We start from the raw sequence: 19,478 nt of genomic DNA, 5'->3' as shown, positions 1-19,478 counted from the left end.
TTCCCAGTCCCGGCAAGTTTTTTCTCACGGCAATTCATGCATATTTCACTACCATTCAATGTGGTAGGATTTGAAATTATACCCCAATTCATAGGGAACTTTGCGCTGGGTATGGCCCAAAGACTTTAGAGTTGTTCTGGAATGGGTTTATGCATATGAAGAAATGGCTTGGCTTGAGGATGATGAAGAGCTCAAAGATGCGGTGATGGCTCAAGGCACAGGGGGGAGATTTTGTTGCAGAAGGAATTTCAAAATTAGTTTATAGGTATGACAAGTGCCCAATTGTTCATGGAAATTAAGTTGGAAAGTAAAGGAAAGTCTTAGTTTTAAGAGGCACGTAGTAAATTTTGTAAATCTACCAAAGAGTTGATTTATAAAAAACGGAGGTTACTCTCTGAACAGCCCTCGTGTGCATAACCTACTAGACAAGGCAGAAGAAGAAAAAAACTGCAAACAATGCAAGAGAATTTTACAGGAACATAAGATTCTTTAAAAAATAATACTTTCCAAATGCATATAGAGTACCTAAAGGATAAAGAAGGGCTGGTGATAACAAAAAACCAGGAAGTATTGGAGAGATGGAGAGAATACTTCAGTGAACTACTGAATGTTGAAAGAGTAGTCAACTTATATCGGACCAAGACAGCAAGACTAATTATTGTCTAATTAAACCTAGCACAGAACAGTCAACCAGAGAAGAAGTACCTAAGGCATGTGGTCAATTACCTGAAAAAACTAACAAAGCTCCACGTCAAGATGAAATAACAGCTGAATTATTGAAAAAAGGTGGTAACATAATGCTACATAGGTAGATTATGGGAGCTAATGATGAACATAAGGGAGAAGGAAGAAATTCCAAAGGAATGGCAAGACGCAATACTCTCGGCCACATATGGGATAAGGAAGAATGAAGTAACTTCTGAGCTTACCACATAAAGTCCTCTAAAATATATTCCTAAATCGCATGGAACATTATGCAAACAAAAACACAAAGCAAGATATATGAAAGGCAGGTCAACAATAAATGAAATATTCACAATAAAAGGAATTATGTCTAATTATTTGGAGTATAACAAAGAATTCTATGCAATTTTTATTGATTTTCAGATTATTTTATTGATGATCAGAAAGCATATGACAGTGTAAGTAGAGAAAGATTATGAATTAAGCTGGATATGTTTGGAATCACAAAAAATTGATCAGCCCGGCTAAGATAACATTATAGAATCAAAGGGCTAATGGGTCAATACATAGCTACACCCTTGGAGTAATTTGGAATAAATTCTGGAGTCAGACAGGGAGACTGTTCAACATTGCGATCAAGGAAGCTTTGGAAAAGTAGCGGAGATATGATTTGGTGTAAGAATTGGCAATGAAATTAATAATATTTTAGCTGATGGCTTAGCAATAATCGCCCAAAGTTTGGAAGACCTCACAAGCCTGACTAAATATATATGGAAGAAATGGAAAAAAATAGGATAAAAAGTGCCGTACAAGCGTGTTTAAGAGGTGCACCTTTTTTCCCAGAAATTGCAGCTGAAAATGGGGGTGCATCTCTTACACAAACTTCTTTTCTTTCCCCCTCCCCTTCCCCTGTCGCAAGTCCAAGGGGATCTGAATGGCCTTGGTTTTCAGCGTGAGTCAGTCATCTGAAACCCTGAGTCAAAAACAAGCGGCAGGCAGGGGAGTTTTTCCCTTAGTGACGTATTTTTAAAATGCTCCTGTTTGCTTTTCTTACTTGTAAGCATCGCGCCGTCACGTCGGTACCTCAGAGGTGAACACGAAAAAGATCACGTGGGATTTTTTGCTCCGGAGGGTGCGCCACGAGTGGGCATCCTGCAGAATTTATAATGCTAATAGTAATCACATCTAAGTGGAGAGACACGTTGCTTTGAAGGAGAATACCGGGTTAATAGTCAACATCTGTCTTGCTGAGTAATTTCCATTACGCTAAAGGCCCGATTTTTCAAAAACCATCTTCAGACGCTATTATGAGTACCTATTATTGCAACTGAAAATTACTGGTGTCACAACCTGCGGTTTAAAATATTCGAACGAGTGTGTTCATTGCTGGACTAAATGGTGGATAGAAGAAATCGGAAATGCTTATAAGTGAAAAGTGCTGAAGGAGAGGTCGAGGGGAAGGAGCGCGCTCCCTCCGTCTTTCAAGCAACAAGGCTACGAGCGAGAGTAGAACACGTCCGGAGGGTGTTTCAGAGTCTGAGGTCCACCCTCCTCCAGATCAGCTGCCCGACATCACCGGCCTGCGCTCTTTTAAGTGATCTTGCATGTGACGTCATAGCCTTCAAAGCAAAGGGGCAAAGGCACAGCAATGTGATATATGTACACAGGTTGCGTTGCCTGAAGTTTCCAGTCCGTCTCGTCTTGTTTGAATGCGCTCATGCTACGCTTGTTTCTTCTGAAATGGTCCTCTTTGGACAATGTTGAATATTAGTAGCCTTGATGTGACTATAAATCTTTGTGTGAATCAATTAGAGCTTAAAAAACTTAAATGCTGTCAGATATGCATCGCGTTAGCTCTCATTCTTTTTAGAACCTCGTGGTGTCATTCAATTGGCGAAAGCTATCGAGATATCTTTGAGCTCAGTGGGTGACTCACCTAGCATTTGGCCTCCAGAAAATGGGAGAATTGAAGCTGGTAAACCGAAAAAGGTCAGTTGGTGAGATGGGGTAAGGAAGGAACACGTTTCCATTGTTCCCGTGCAACTTGATACTTTCCTTTGAGGCAAATGATTTATGGTCTTTGGGGTCTCCGAAAGGAAAAAAAAGCAGAGGCATTGGCTGATGGAGGGCCGAGTGTGGTTCCGTGAAATCTACGACGTGGTCATCATCCTACGCTGCACAGTGAGCTGAAATCGAAAAAAGCTGGACAAAACCTCAAAAACGATATTTTTGAGTGTGGATTTTGAAACTTTGCACAGTTGTTGTCAATACATTTGTGCGTTTTTTTTGTCACAAACCATTTTTCAAAGGTTACTATTTTAAACAAATTACTTGGCCTCAAAGTTGAAGAAATTTCTTAAAAATTGCCCGCATTGAATTTTTATCGAAATTCAGCATGTTAAAACTAATGCCACACCTTAATATGTAGTTATTCAATAGAAACAAAAATTTACAAAATTATTATGAGGTTTATTATTGTGAATTCTTGGCAACCTTCATGACTGATATGTATTATTTGTGGCCGACACGATACAAAATGGCAGATCCTGTTTTTCATCAAAATTTTGTGTTCATGTAGGATTATAAAAAAAGGATCACCTAGTTACCTCGAGATATTTATGTCACATATACAGCAAAATACATGGAGTATGATACCTATAAGAGAATTGCGACCACCTGAGATGCCGAAATAAAGATCGATTTTTTCGAATGCGCGGCACAGTTCAGAGCTCGCTGTTGGCCAGGGGGGATATTGTGCTCGACGGACATAGGAAAGTGAATCTTTTAGCAAGTGAATTGTGTATAAGATATAATTTATTTAGTGCCACATTTATTTTACATTTCATGTAACCTAATTTCTTCGCTGCCTTGCGATATTTATCGTTGATACGATAAAAATTGGAGGACTCTGTTTTTTGTCGAAATTTTATGTTTATTTGGGATTATATGAAAAAGATCACCGAGTTACCTCAAGATATTTATGTTAAAATTACATCAAACATTTTACACTGTCCATCCAAAGAAATCAACCACGACCGTCTGCATCAAGCAAAATAAAATCGATGTTATTGCCGCACTCGCAGTCCACTGCAGCTCCCTGATGGTATGAAATGCCATGACATGGGCTACATTGCAATTAGCTATGTACAATCTTGTAGTTTTTGATGCGGATATATTTAGCTGTAATTACCTGTAACCATTTCATTTCTCATGGGATTGATGTCACTATAGTGCTATGAATTTCCTTCTCAACCCATAGTTATGGACTAGTCACCATTTTTCTATAAATTTCCGAACTAGCTGAAATCAAAATCTGTCAATTTCGTATGCACATTTTAACCAATACACACAAAGACGGCTGGAGAGAAAGAGGGGATGAGGTTAGTGTGGTGGCTTCTAACCCTGCCGGCCCGGGTTCATATCCCAGAGGTCATACAGGGGCTGCCTGGTGCATACTTGAGTCCTGCCCTGACAAAAATAAACTCCACCATGGTGGGTACAGGAAGGGTGGCATCCTTCATGGTGGGTAGTTACCCTTGCACAACCCACGCCCTACCCACCATTAAGGGTAAGGGAAGGAGAGAAAAATCCTTCGTGTACCCTTCCTTGGAACTCCTTCCCTTACCATCCGTGTACCCTTCCTCAACCCACCATTAAGGGTAAGGGAAGGAGAGAAAAATCCTTCGTGTACCCTTCCTTGGAACTCCTTCCCTTACCATCCGTGTACCCTTCCTCTACCCACAATTAAGGGTAAGGGAAGGAGAGAAAAATCCTTCGTGTACCCTTCCTTGGAACTCCTTCCCTTATCATCCGTGTACCCTTCCTCTACCCACCATTAAGGGTAAGGGAAGGAGAGAAAAATCCTTCGTGTACCCTTCCTTGGAACTCCTTCCCTTACCATCCGTGTACCCTTCCTCTACCCACCATTAAGGGTAAGGGAAGGAGAGAAAAATCCTTCGTGTACCCTTCCTTGGAACTCCTTCCCTTACCATCCGTGTACCCTTCCTCTACCCACAATTAAGGGTAAGGGAAGGAGAGAAAAATCCTTCGTGTACCCTTCCTTGGAACTCCTTCCCTTATCATCCGTGTACCCTTCCTCTACCCACCATTAAGGGTAAGGGAAGGAGAGAAAAATCCTTCGTGTACCCTTCCTTGGAACTCCTTCCCTTACCATCCGTGTACCCTTCCTCTACCCACCATTAAGGGTAAGGGAAGGAGAGAAAAATCCTTCGTGTACCCTTCCTTGGAACTCCTTCCCTTATCATCCGTGTACCCTTCCTCTACCCACCATTAAGGGTAAGGGAAGGAGAGAAAAATCCTTCGTGTACCCTTCCTTGGAACTCCTTCCCTTATCATCCGTGTACCCTTCCTCTACCCACCATTAAGGGTAAGGGAAGGAGAGAAAAATCCTTAGTTTACCCTTCCTTGGGACTTAGCATTTATAACTGAAGAAAGCATATCCTGAAAGAGTCTCCTTAGCTACTTTCACCTGCTAAAGAGTATTGAGTTCCGTACAAGAACGTAAGCAGTCTTTGAAAGCAAAGATAGACGGGCTACACAACTAATCTTTAAAATTTCCTTAAGGAAAACAATAATATACATATTCAGGGGCGTATCCAGGGGTGGGGTCCGGAGGGTTCGGACCCTCCGCCCCCCCGAAGTATAAAAACACAATCATTTTCCTTCATAATAGAAATCAAAATATTGAAAAATAATGAATTTAAAAAATATTTCTTTGACTATTGAAGTGTTTTCGATTATGAAAAGTGTTTGAATAAGTTGAATTCCAATACTTACTATCCTGTTTTTCAAAAATTTTCCCACCTGGTTTTGGACCCCCCCAAACGAAATTCCTGACTACGCCACTGTACACAATAGTTTCTGTAACTGTGTGTGAAAAAAGCTCATTTAGAAGTTCTTCCATTCACGTTTTAGGATGTAACCTATTTGTGTGGCTGACAATGAGACATCGCTAGAGCGATGTTCAGTATTAGAATGCCGATCTTATTTTCTGAAACGAAATAGGTGTGGTAGAAAAAAGTCACAGCTTTCTTCCACATAGGCCCGGATGCGATTCTCATCTTAAGATTTTGTAGTATAAGTTCCGTTGAGAAACTAGTCCTGTCAAGTACCTCGATAGCCGAGGTCGTTAAATCTCTAGTTCTTGAACCTGTAATACGTAGGTCCAGGGTTCAAGACCACGTGAAGGCTAATTTTTTTATGCCCTATAACTTTAGAATCACTGTAGCAACTCTTCCCCATTCGTTTAATTTAGTTTATTAGCGTTTTTTTAAATTTTTATGTTAATTTATGGATTTTTAGTTTTTATTTTATCCTACCCTTCCTGTACCCTTCATTGAGGCTGGCCAAACCCTTCCCGTACCCTCCAGGAAGGAGAGGGCGTACCCACCAATGTTCTAAAATACCCTTCGTGTACCCTTGCTGAAGGGTACAGGAAGGGTACACTTATCCTTCCTGTACCCTTCATCGAGGCTGGCCAAACCCTTCCCGTACCCTCCAGGAAGGAGAGGGCGTACCCACCAATGTTCTAAAATACCCTTCGTGTACCCTTGCTGAAGGGTACAGGAAGGGTACACCTATCCTTCCTGTACCCTCAATGGAGGGTAAACCTCTCCTTAATGGAGGAGTTTATTTTTATCAGGGTGTATGGAGGCACTTCAAGTATCTTCCGGAAGTGACGCTCCCCTTGGTGCTATCAAATAGTTACGAGCAGGCTGAGGATAAAGGAGAAGGTACACAGAAATTCCAGCTCGTTTCTACAGTCACTAAATTATGCTATCAGTTGAAAATAACATTCCCAACTTCCTGGCCCAGAAAGTAACAGTCAGTTATTACCTATCTATGTGGTCCTCTGGCTACATATTCCCACGATAACCTCTATAGTGAGGAGAATACTCTTTTTGCTCATAATATCTGCAGGAATGTGAACTAAGTCAATATTATGTAAATGAATGTTGATTATTATCAAATTCAATCATGTTTACTGAAGTTCTCAGAGACAAGAAGATGAATTATGTTATTTTGCTACAATACATGAATAAGAATGTAACATCCCACAGTAATCTTAATGAAATGCATACTGATTGCTAATCAGGCATTTCCAGTTGATTTTTGAGGAAGAAATGAGATATGTGAGATATGACTATGAACTGATGGGCATACAGCTACATAATGTGACAATTCTCCTTATACTCACTATCCTCACATTCAATTAGGAGGAGGACATTAGAATTGATGCTAAAAAATAATTTGCTATAACAGTACTATCGAGTCATGCACTTACACAGTGGCACATCCATTCGTGTGCTTGCTTCCTTGCTTTACTCTCCTGATTGCAGCTTCCAGCTCTGTGGGTATCATCTTTCCCTCATCATCAGTGGGCACACCAATGATATTGTCAGTTCCGATTCCCAGCCAATTGGCACCCTTGCGGAGAGAATAGTGAGCCTACAAAGAAAACCACTTTTTATTGCAGTTAAAAAAATATATGAGAATTAAAGTTTCCATCTTATACACACCAAAACGAGATGGCACTTACAAACTTATTATTTTCTAAAAATAAGTAACACATAACAGAACGTATTTATGTAGTCGCTCTCATCAAGTTGAGGTTAAATGGCAACCATCAAAAGAAATATGTAGTTTTCGGTCAGCCTTATAGCCAATTATCAACAGGCTATCCCTACCTACATGTGATTCAGCATAGTTGAATATGACTGAGGGTAATAAGCGCTGATTAGAAGGGAATAAATATCCCAAATACAATCAAAAATAATAGTAAGATAAGGTATTTGCAGTGAATGCATTAAGTTTTACTGCGAGTAAACAGATAAATTTTTCTGGCCGCCTGGATATTTCATTTAAAATGAGCAACACTTGAGGCAGCATAAGAACTTCCATTTCAACGTAAGAACTGGTATCATCATACTCACATCTTGGGAGGCAAAAGCCACAAGTGGGGGGCACTGCTGTAGACCTTTAGCTCTGGCTTCAGGACAAGCGTGATGTCTAGCCAGCACCATTGAATACATGTTAGACATGCTGCCTCCTAACGAATGAAGGAAGGACTGATGAGCCTCTTAATTTGAGCATTGGAAAGCACAGGTACTAGATAACATATGTACACATAAATAATAAAAACTTGAAATATGGTCATCGCAATACAATGAAACTAAATGAATAAGATACACTGATGTCCAGTGGCACCGACTCCATGGAATCTGAGGGGGCCTGAGCCCCCTCAAAATTCCTCATGGGTGTGAGGAAAAAATGTGTCAGGCTTGTCGATTTTCCCCGGAGTGTCCAGATATCGAGATTTGAGTTATCAGGGTTCTAACGTTAATCATATGACTCTTCTTAAATGCTTAAAAAACTTAAAACTCGCTACCTATAAAATTTCCCAGGGCAAGATCCCCAGTTTGGGCCCCCCAATAATTTTTGTAAGTCGGCATCCCTGCTGATGTCCTATTACATATGTTATCTACATACATAATACACTGACCAGTGGCGCAGTGAGGGGGGGCCTGGGGGGGGGGGGGGGGTTAAAACCCCCCCAGAGCTCAGAGAAATTTTTAAGTTTAATCAATTTTACTTAATTGGATTGATATTACTAATATAATAGTGTAAGAATTAATAAGATATCCCTCAGAAAGCCGTAAAACTCACCATTTTGAACCGTTTATCTTAAATTTCCGTAATTTATTAATCTCGCACCTACCGCTTATCCTGGAGGGTATTCCACACCCCACACACCCCGGTATTAATTGCACCCCCCCCCCCCAGCCTTAATTCCTAGCTGCGCCCCTGACACTGACTACATACATAATACTAATATCTGCAACCAAAATGTCCATTTTAAGTACAGCTAAATGAACTCTTTCAGTCTAATTTCCACCTTGAAGCTTTCCCTTACTTGTATTAGAGCAATTTCATGTAAAAATATGCCTACGAGGGGAGAAAAAAAATTAATGCAACACACCTTTTTTCATGGAAAATTTTGGTTTCACCAACTTTGCATTTCTACGAGGACATTTTCAAATATTTCTGCATCGTCTCGTGTAGATGCATTGACTTCCGATGGGTAACCGTGCAATACGGAGCTGTTAAAATGGCATCTCTTACAGAGGCGCGTTCCAAGCAACGGGACCACTGCGACCATACATACTATTACAACAGAACTCTTGGGGCCATTTGCTACTGCCTTGATTTGATAGTTATTGGGACAAGATAGTTAAACTATTTCTTAAAATAGCTTATTTTACCTTCTTTAATAGATTACTTTACCTGGAGCAAAAATTCCATCCCCATTCTCAGGAAGATTAAAAAGCTTCAAGCATTTTTGGAGAACAGCTTTCTCCGCAAGGGTAAAACTTGGAGCTACCTCAAAAGTATACCTGTCAACATAGAAATATGATTATAGCAAATTTATTCATAGAGAATTGATGCCATATATGCTGCCTATTGAATGTTAAAGGATGAAGATACATAGGTTGAAAATAAGTGACAGAACTCTGTTTTCGGGATTCCCTCCATTTCATTTCATCTAGGAAATGAAGGCAATGAACGGACATAGCAGAGGAAATCCCAGACAGCAAATGCTGCTATTTGATCAGATCAGAGCATTTGAGAAATTCATTGTGCACTAGAGCAAATCTGTTTATTCCAGCTTTTCTTTATTCAACACTTTTCTGATCAACAGTTGGAAATACGAGGAAGGAAGAGAATTAATTCACTCGATGATAGAGGAAATATTTTTCATTTTAGACGCAACGTTACATTTCGGAGGGGGGGGGGGAAGTCGGTGAAAATACTGCGGTTGTAAGCGACGAGAGATGGGAAGAAGTAGTAAGGACTGATGATATCATATTTTATACACGAGCCTATATTGAGGGCGAAATGGCTCCTCTATTGTTAATTCGAACAGGGATTTGATGATTCTGTGCATTAAGTTTTCGCCCAAGCACATTGGTATCTATCCACAAGGGAGGGGGCGTCTGGCTGTCTTTCGTCCTGCAAGCGCTGAATCGTACGGGATGGGCTTGTGCTGAATTCACGAGGGTGCGAAGGGCTTCAGTCTGTGCCTTGCGAGTGTGTAAGCAACAACCAGTGAATCTCTGGATATGCAATAATAACGTTTTCTTTGCGAGTGTGTTTGAAATTTAGGGACACGGAGCCTTCACAGCTAAAACGAAAAAGAAGAATATTATCTTTAGAAATAAAAATGAAAATTAGTGAGAAGGTGGAGGCGAAGAGATTAACAAAAAGTGAGATAGCGGAAAAATTTGGAATCCCACTGTCAATTTTGTTGACAATTCTAGCAAACAGCGGCAAACTACAAGAAAAAGTCGGGTCGGGAGTTTCGCTGAAAAGGAAATACCTGCGCTGCGCCAAGTTCGCGGAGGTTGAAGAGGAGCTATACACTTTCTTTTGTAAGTGCCGTGAGCAAAATCTTCCAATTACTGGCCCAATATTACAAGAAAAGGCCAAATACATAGCCTTGCAAAAGAAAATTGACAATTTCAAATGTTCTGGTGGGTGGTTGACTAATTTTAAATCAAGATTCAACATTATGTCTCTGAAGATAAGTGGGGAAGAAGGCTCTGTGAATACTGAAATTATTGATAAATGGCACATCAATAACGATGATATACAAGAATATAGTCCCAGCGATCGCTACAATTTTGATGAAACTGGGCTATTTTTAATGCATCACCTGACGCAACCCTGGGTTTCAAAGGGCAAAGGAGCCATTGGGGGATAAAGAGTAAAAGTGCCTGTTACTGTGGGGCTGTGCGTCAACCAAACGGGCATGGACAAAATCAAGCCCGGTGTCATTGGGAAATTTGAAAGGCCACGGTGCCTAAAACATGTAAAATTGGAAGACCTCCCAGTTTTTTTACCATGCAAATAAAAACAGCTGGATGACCCGAGAAATTTTCCAGCAAACTGTTATACGTCTACAGAGAAAAATTGCTGGAGAGAACAGCAAAATTGTTTTAATAATGGGTAATGCCACCGTCCATAAATACGTGGAAGATCTAAAATTGGCTAATATTCGAGTCCTCTTTTTACCCCCGAACTCGACTAGCAAGTCCCAGCCCTTGGACCAAGGCATTATCCAGAAATTTAAAGTCCTGTACCGGAAGAAGCTTGTGCGGTGAGGAGATTAGACGCTTAAAAGATGATTTTGAAAAACACTTGGAAAAAGCAGTAGCACAGCGCGCAACATCAAGCGATTATATTGCCCTAGACGATGATCTCCAGGCTTGCGACAATGCGACGCCGGTACCTGCGTCAGAAGAAGCAGCGGCCGAGACTAGTCATAATAACAGTGACGACGAAGATGAAAGTGAGGAAGTAATTTCACCAAATAAAAAGGAAGTATACGCTGCCCTCCAAACATTAAGATATTTTGATCTGGCTAGCAATTTGGACCCCCAATTTAATTCCCATTTGTGCAATTTAGAAACCATGGTGGAAGCGGCAATGGAGAAGGGCAAAAAGCAAAAATAAACAACAGATTTTTTGGGTAATATTTTTTCGTGTGAATATTAGCCTTCCTGAATAAACAACTGAAATATCTCCGTATCGAGCTCTATTTACCACCAACTTATTTTTCAGGCTACTCGTAATGAAGACGCACTTCCAACTTTAACCATGAACTTTCTTCTCGCGCGCCTCCCCGTCTCCTATGCCGAGAGATCTTTCTTTCCAAAGTCTTTGTTTACTCCCTCCTGCGGCCTTCTGCTGATGCTGACACCCACCTTACGCATCCCAAACCCCTCCTTCCGCATTCACTCCCTCCCTAAGGTGACGGAGCTTGAGTGCGTCGCAAAAAAATACGGCCCCCAAAAGTAGACTGAGGCAGAGCTGAAGGCCATTTCCCCACCCTTCTTTGTCCTGCCCCCTTCACCAGTCCTTGTGCTGACCACACTTCTTCCCTCAGGCAATCCCCATCCCACTCTTATTCACCCCACCCACTGGGAACGTTCCCCGATTGTGGAGAAGGGCATGGTTCATCTTTACCGGCCACGGGGGTAAGTTTTTAACCGGAGAGAGGCTGGAGAAGTATCTTCCGTTATCGGGGATATGGTGCCGTGCTTATAAAATTGTCTCTCTTCTTCTCAGCTGACTTTTCAATTGAAATTAATTTCTTTGCTCTTTCCACACTATATTTATTTACGATTATGGCGCGACTATTTTTTAGTGCTAAAACTAAGAAAATCTTTTCTCTACGTCAATGATCCTTTGCCTAACTTTCAATACGGCGGAGAAAGGAACACGAAAACTAAATGAGGTGAAGGTACAGGTTTTTGCGTGTAATTTTTTGGGAATTCACGCTAGCGAACCAATACTTAACCACGTTGAGAAATGATAAAACGTCTCTTGTAGGAAAACAATCAATGTGGATAATAACGTTTCTATCTATATTTCTCCGATAATGGAAGATGTTTCTCCTGTCGTTTTCCGGTTGGAACCTTGCTCCTGTCGGCATAAAAGAAGAGAGACATACTATATGAACATAGCACCTCACACCCGGTATGAAGAATATGGTCCTGATGAAGAATAAAGTCTTCCATATCAACGTCTGCAAAGATGATGGAGCTCAGCAGGCGGACGGAGAACTCAAACAGAATTTTCTTCAAATATTCGCCAGAAGACAGTGGTGCCGACTCCATGGGGCTTGAGGGGGCCCGAGCCCCCTCAAAATTCATAATGGGTATGAGGAAAAAATGTGTCAGGCTTGTCGATTTTCCCCGGAGTGTATAGATATCGATATTCGAGTTATCAGGGTTCTAATGTTGATCATATGACTTTTATAAAATGCTTAAAACACTTAAAACTCACTACTTATAACATTTTCCAGGGCAAGATCCCCGGTTTGGGCCCCCCCAATATTTTTTGTAAGTCGGCGCGCCTGCCAGAAGATAATCATATCCTACGTAATTTATGATCGTAACTGAATCTCAATGAAAATAACTAGTTTAAAAGACAGCAATTCGGCTGAAAATTCGGAGTTACTCGAAATATTAACTTTCGAAGGTTACTTTGGAAACGGGCTAAGAGCCTTGTTTTTCCTTTTTTCTCGTCACTGAGCGATAGGGGGCGACATAAATGGCGGTTAGGCCGGCTGCCGCTAAAATTCCGCGGGTGTTGGAAACAAATATCTATCTTACGCGTACTTAATAGTAGCTATTCGCTCCTAACCACAAATTTATAGCATTAACTTCTTATAATAAACTCTGCAATTTGATTACGTTTTCTAAACTGGTCGGGAATTTCTTAAGTGATCGTTGATATTGAAGTACAAGAAATGAGAAATTTATGGTGGTATAATTATTTAGCGATAGCATCGCACACAGCATAAATCGATAGCAAAAAGCCTTTTCTAAAAATTCTTTCGTGAATAACCACCGAAAACGTTTAAATGAGGCCACTAAAGACAAAAAAGGGCGGAGGAAACAAAAGCGAACATTTTTTTCGTGACTTATGAAAAAGGTTTGAAATTACGAAACTCTATTTTACGAAGTGCCAATTTTCCGGTCCCACTAACTTCGTTTGTCGAGGGTTTACTTGTATGCTAATATTCACATTTAATGGAAGATTTACTGCAAATAAAGAAGTATTTATTATTTTGGGAAAGGCTCTCCGTGTTTGCAAAGAAATATTATTAACTGTTATTATCATTCAACTTAGAGTTGCATACACCTGCACACAAAAAATATTAACCAGGATCAAGAACTTAATAATAGAAATTTGGCTTTCTATGTAATTTAATATTCTTATAATTTTTATATATTTTAGTAATTGGTCACACACAGCATTTCTGCCAATTTAAACTGATGCAGTTACAAACATGAAATATAAACATAAGCAATGCATCAAAACAGAGAGTACGGGGTGAAAATCGTAACGAACACAAATGCAACACACATGGAAAGGAAGGAAGGGAAAGCGATTAATTTATTCAGGGGGGAATGGGACGTGGCGAGATTGACAAAATGAGTTTCAGGGCAGAAAAATGAGACCAATATTATCCGGAATTGAATTCAGTGGGGGATGGGGGTTTCAAATCTAAGGCATTCTGAAAGACTGCAGTCTTAAGTGGTGTGATTGGTTTCAATATTTTACAGTTGTCGGCATAGAATATCACATTAGCTTGGGAGGGAGGCAAAAGTTAAGCTAGGACAATAATTTACTAGAATAATGAATTAAAAGGAATCCACAGCCTGGCATGAATCCATTACCAGTGGCCTACCCTGCTCTTAGGTTCATGAGTCAGTTGAGGTTTTATTTTCATGGCAATTTAAGCGAATTGCATTTCCTGTTCATGATAACACTTTGAATTATTATCGTCAATTTACCTCCATTTGATTTGAGCTTCTTATTAATGGGAAATGCTTCTTATTTGAGAGAAATATAAGATTGCATGAGATAAAAATTATAAAGGCTAAAATGTTAGTCTTAACATTGGCATTGAATTCATAAAAAAATATAAGTGTCTCAATTATACATTAGTTTTTGTTGAAATAATTGGCTGTTTCGGTACACGGGAAGCTGGTGATTTGATCAGATTCAATAGTCCGAAACTTGGCTTTATAAAATGTATTTAGCTCAAAACTGTGTTTATGGTCTTTGTTCTTCAGTATTTGCTCAAGGGTTGAAAATTTAATAGTAAATGAAAACTAAGATTTTTTAAACCATCCATTGTACCAATGAACTAGAAGTGAAGAAGCTTTTAACTAGCTTTATACAAAAATACTGAAGGTCAGTGGCGCAGCAAGGGGGGGTTTTGGGGAATAAACACCCCCCCCCCCCCCCCCCGAGCTCAGAAAATTTTTAAGTTTAGTCCATTTCACTTAATTGGATTAATATTACTTATAGAAAAGTGTAAATACTAATAAAATATCCCTCAGAAGGCCTTAAAACTCACTATTTTGAACCATTTATCTGAAAAATTTTCAAAGGGAGGGCCCCCGCACCTCCCGCTTACCCTGGCGGGTATTCCACACCCTCAAACCCCGTTTTGTGCCTAAAACCCCCCCTAGCCTTAATTCCCAGCTGCGCCCCTGCTGATTGTTGTAGCCATGTGAATACTAAAGGCTATAAATGCAGAAAATTAGGGCATAAAACAAGAACTATATTGTAAAATAGTAACAGGGAGAAAAAAGGACAGAGAAACTTTGTAGGATAAGGTGCGGATGGAAGAAAAAATGTTGTGATGGGTGTTGCCTGTACGCTAGGATATCTAAATCTGCCTCAGCGAAAATTCCAGTTTGGGAGGTGGTATCACTTCGAAATGCTGCTGTAGAGCAGTGTAGTGATTGAAAGCTGATTGACATTGATGTGAAGAAAGCTTACTGATTAGTATTGAGAGCCTCAGTGATCCAAGCCCCCGCCAGTCCGTACGGATCCAGTCCCCCGTACAGCTGGTTGTAGAAGTGAGGATGCGATGTCTTCACCGAACCTTTGATAATGTCGCTCAATTTTGAAAGGAGCCTCTCTTCACTCATACCTTTTCCACCATCCGGAATGTCCAGTTGCAAGTTTTCCTGTGAAATGTAAGCGTTTACAAGCATTAAAAATTTTCCATTGGAGCAATTGAAAACATTCAGAAATACCTAAAAACCCTCAAATCCCAAAATTAGGCCAATTAAATAAATTTTAACGGAAGACACGATCGGCTTTGCGCACGCCCTTAAGACAACTTCTCCATTTGAGTAAAAAACCATCGCTGAAAAGTATAACAATTCCGTTCGGCTAACTTTTCGACGATTTCATAGGCCTCACAGAAAAACTTACGTTTTTAACTCGATTAATGATCATGCCCGACTTGCTACGAGTGCATATGAAAATATATATTTTTCTGATAGTGAAATTAGGCGCAGAGTAACCTGGGATTTCAACTACTTTTTTCCCGACGATCAATAACCATGCTTATTCAACTACCTACTGTTTAGCAAATTGGAAAGTAAGCTAAGAATAACATACATAAAAAACTATCAACTGTTTCTATTAACTGCTTAATTAGCTTCCAACTATAGTTATAGCTATAGCTTTACAGTACACTTTCCCACAGCCATGAAGAGTCATAAAAAATAGGGAAAAGAATTTTAAGTAACAACCAAAGTCCAGCCGGCGGCAAACCATTATTGCGTCACTCCGGTACAAATTTGTCCACGAACGAGCATCCATTTCAAAGGGTATCTCCTAAATTAACCGCCTTTCTTCGGATGTAAACAATGTATAACCAAACTGAGCTCTTCGTATTACTAAATGCACAAAGAGCTGCGCGCGCAACACGTGATTTCGACGACACCGCTTGGTGTACCACTATTATAGTTGCGTTCACAGCTATACAACGTCAACGGATGAAGTGTTTTTTATCAGCAGCGTTAACAATTTATTAACGTCAATGTTGATGAATACATGTTAACCAAATTTCAACCCAGATTTACTTCGAATCCTCACATACATGATGTTTTTTTTGTTTTCCGATTAAATGAGATTTCCCTCTATGCTGGCGGAAGGCCCTGGGCCCGGTCCCCTCGAGTCCCCCAGTTAGATCCGGCCCTGCTCCCATGTATTTTCTTCTGGCCATGATCCCCGGTTTTCAATGACAGTGCAATAGGTACTTTTGGTTAATAGCCTCAGGACTGCGGCGCTTTGTGCGCAAATATATAGCGTCATTATCTAAGTAGAAATTAGAAGTTTGCGCAGACTATAGGTGCGGTCCGTTGAACGCTACCAATGCTTCGGAGCGCCACCGACGAGCTCCCAAGCGGTCCGTTTCGCTACGGAGCGCTACAGGTTAAGGTATGACGTCACGGCAAACATCATACACCTGTTTCCCGCCTCGCTCCAGACGCTCCTGTGAAAAGGGTCTGCGGAGGAGCGAGTCATTTTTTGGCGGATATTCGAAGGAAGTGCACTGAGGCAATGGAGGAGAGTTTACTCACGTTGCAGTTGTTGGACGCTCAATGTGGACGCTTTTTTTCTAAAAAGGTGACTACGAAGTAACGGAGTAGGCGCTCATAGTAAATAGATGTAAATTTAATTGTGACTTATATTCATTCTGCCTCCAGCTCCTGACCGGAACGGACGCATCCCTTGCGCGCTCCCCAGGGCCACCTGACTACCTGCTCTTGCTACCTGCGTTGCTGCTGCTTGCTTGGGTCTTGCTGCTTGTGCAATATAGTGCAGTGACATATATTGTCGTAGCTTATTTGTTTATTAGCGTAGGATATTTTAATTAGTCTTAGTTTTAATATAGGGGTGCAATATTAATTGTTAGTTGGTGTGGGTTTTGTGTGTGGTGTGTGCGAGTGAGTGAATATCCTGATTTGTTTGATCCCGGTTCCTGCGACGTGTGATTATCGAGTATCTGCTTGTAGTGATAAGTAGAAAACTTACGTATATCTCAAAATTTTCTTTTCCCTTTAGTATTATTTATTGCATAGTTAGTTGCACGTTATCTTTATTGTGTGTCGCTGCGCCTTTTACTAATCTGGTGTTACGGTCGTTAAATTGAATATATATTTGGCTGCTTTAGATTTAATTTTTCTATCGGAATAGTGTCTTAATATTATTTAAATAATTTTGTCATAGTTGCCCTCTTTATTTTACATCAGGCGTGTAATCCTAACTTATTAATTCTTATTACAGGCTACCCAGACGGCACAGGAAGTTTTCGTACCTGAATACGAGGGTGGACCATCAAGATACAAAAATCGCTCTTAGGAAGTTACTTAAAAGGTTTTGTTTCTTTATTTCCTTTAATGACGAAAAAAGATGCAAGAGGACTGGCAAATTCATATGCATCGATAAAATTGTATCTCATCGATAAAACTGTATTCGGTCTGGGACTATTTTCTTTCGCGGGTGGTGCCATCGTGCCATATCCTCCTAGAAAGATCATATGCCTTCACAAGCTGGGAGAAGCCGTTGGAGATCGCATCGTTTACGTCACGTCTCACCACATTTCAGGGATTTTTGTGGTTAAGTTTGTGAAAAATAGAGTGTCTGGTTATGGTGAAGTTTCCCTTATTCTTTAATTTCATTCACTGGGCTTCAGAAACGTGTTAGTGAGATATTTTTGTTAAAAATGCCTTTCGTGTGTGTATTGTCGGGATGTAATGGAAACTCCGGGACATGGTTCAAGGTTGTAGCTTTCCAAAAGATCCTGAGTTGAAGAAGAAGTGCATTTGGACGATAAGAAGAAAACATTTCACCCCTACGAAAAACTGTGAGGTATGTACTCTTTCTCGCTGTAATTATTTGGATGTAATTTTAAGTTAGAAGTGGCTTCGGGATGCTGATGCATCAACATCCCGAACTATTCAGTACTGAAGTACTATAGTACTATTCAGTACTAAAAATGGTCATTCAAAATATTGTAACAGCAATTCTTTTGAAAATTCTTGCATTTTAGTTGTCTTTTTTGTATTAATTCATTCAGTAAACGTGTGGTTAAAGGAGAAACTAGGAATAAGCTGCCGAGTTTATAGGATCGAATATTGCTTCTTAGCTTGCCCTATGGTGTATTACACGTCGGCTTTCATCATTTCAAATTATCTTATGCTATAGTGTAAAACAATAAAAATATCAGGCATACAAATATTTACTATATTTACGAGCCTAGTAATTTGATTTCTCATGCAGAAATACCAAAAATTGGAAATGATTTGACCTAATAAGTTACATGGTATTTTATTATTTATTAATTTTAGGTGTGTGAGCTTCACATCGCACCTTGTGGTATCAGAAAATAATCTGTGGCCTTGGACGAGAAGACGAGGAGAAAATTCTTGCTGAATTGAAGGTACCCAGATTGGAGGAAGGTACCATTGCTTCACCGGTACCTGTCGCCAAGAAGACAGACATTGTGGCAGAAGTGACATATTTGTGGATGTGGATTTGATTTGTGCAAGTTGATGCTGTGATAGTGGACGTTCATCGGAGAAAGTATTGAAGATAGTTTTTTATGTATCGACCAGTCCTCTTTTAAATAATTTTCTATTCGAAAGAGAATAAGAGTAATTGTTTCGCTAAATTAGATGTGGGATAGAAGAGAAAATTGGAAATATTATCGTGGTTGACAATAGAAAATACATAATATATGTATTGTATTTCTGTGGGTTTTTTCTTTCCTGCCTCTTTAAAATTTCTTGTGGTGGTGACTTCATGCAAAGTAAGTATAAAATCGGAGGTGTGATCTAAGAGATACCATGTTTTATTTTACAAGTGTTTATGCTGGTGATTTGGCAGGACTTTCATATTTTTAATAGGACTGATACATTTACTGCAGTGACCTAGAGACTTTTACTCATCCCAAATAATTTTTCAAATACTTTAGCGCCTGATATGGGTAAGTTTTAGTAGCTGAGACTGAACTACACGTTAATTTTTGCTTGCATTTTGATGAATTCGATCATACTAATAGCAGATGTGTCAGCAATCCTGTTTCATGGGCAATTTTTATTTAAAAATTTTATTTCGTCAGGCTTTAGGGTAATCTTTTTAATGCTCGTGGGCTATGTGATCCCTACAAACACAAAAAGGATCAAATCTGTATTTTAGGGAGATTTCATAATACATCAAATCTAGATTTCCAAATCCTTTTTAAGTACGGATTAAATCTGTTTCCGAAGTTTCTGCGCCACTAGCGGCGCTAGCGTCGGTGACGTAATTTTTCAAAATGGCCGAAACATTAGGACATTAGTGATGAAGTGTGAAAGTGTGTTTTGTTATTGTTACTAAACGACTAGATTTGA

General features: G+C 39.9%; 1 protein-coding gene across 1 annotated transcript in view; it reads right to left on the bottom strand.

Annotated features, from left to right (window-relative positions):
- The window catches only part of LOC124164567 (cysteine sulfinic acid decarboxylase-like), a 128,615-nt gene that overhangs the window by 22,042 nt on the left and 87,095 nt on the right, over positions 1-19,478 (bottom strand). The window contains exons 2-5 of the mRNA XM_046541947.1: positions 15,067-15,257; positions 8,989-9,098; positions 7,638-7,753; positions 6,989-7,152 (exon numbers count right to left, since the gene is read on the bottom strand). Of these exons, the coding sequence (XP_046397903.1) occupies positions 6,989-7,152; positions 7,638-7,753; positions 8,989-9,098; positions 15,067-15,257 (581 nt within the window). The remainder of the gene's footprint in view (positions 1-6,988; positions 7,153-7,637; positions 7,754-8,988; positions 9,099-15,066; positions 15,258-19,478) is intronic.

This window comes from Ischnura elegans, chromosome 8 (assembly GCF_921293095.1).
Source record: "Ischnura elegans chromosome 8, ioIscEleg1.1, whole genome shotgun sequence".
NCBI lineage: Eukaryota > Metazoa > Arthropoda > Insecta > Odonata > Coenagrionidae > Ischnura > Ischnura elegans.
Note: the sequence above shows the minus strand (reverse complement) of the source record. Positions and strands in the feature narration are given on the sequence as shown.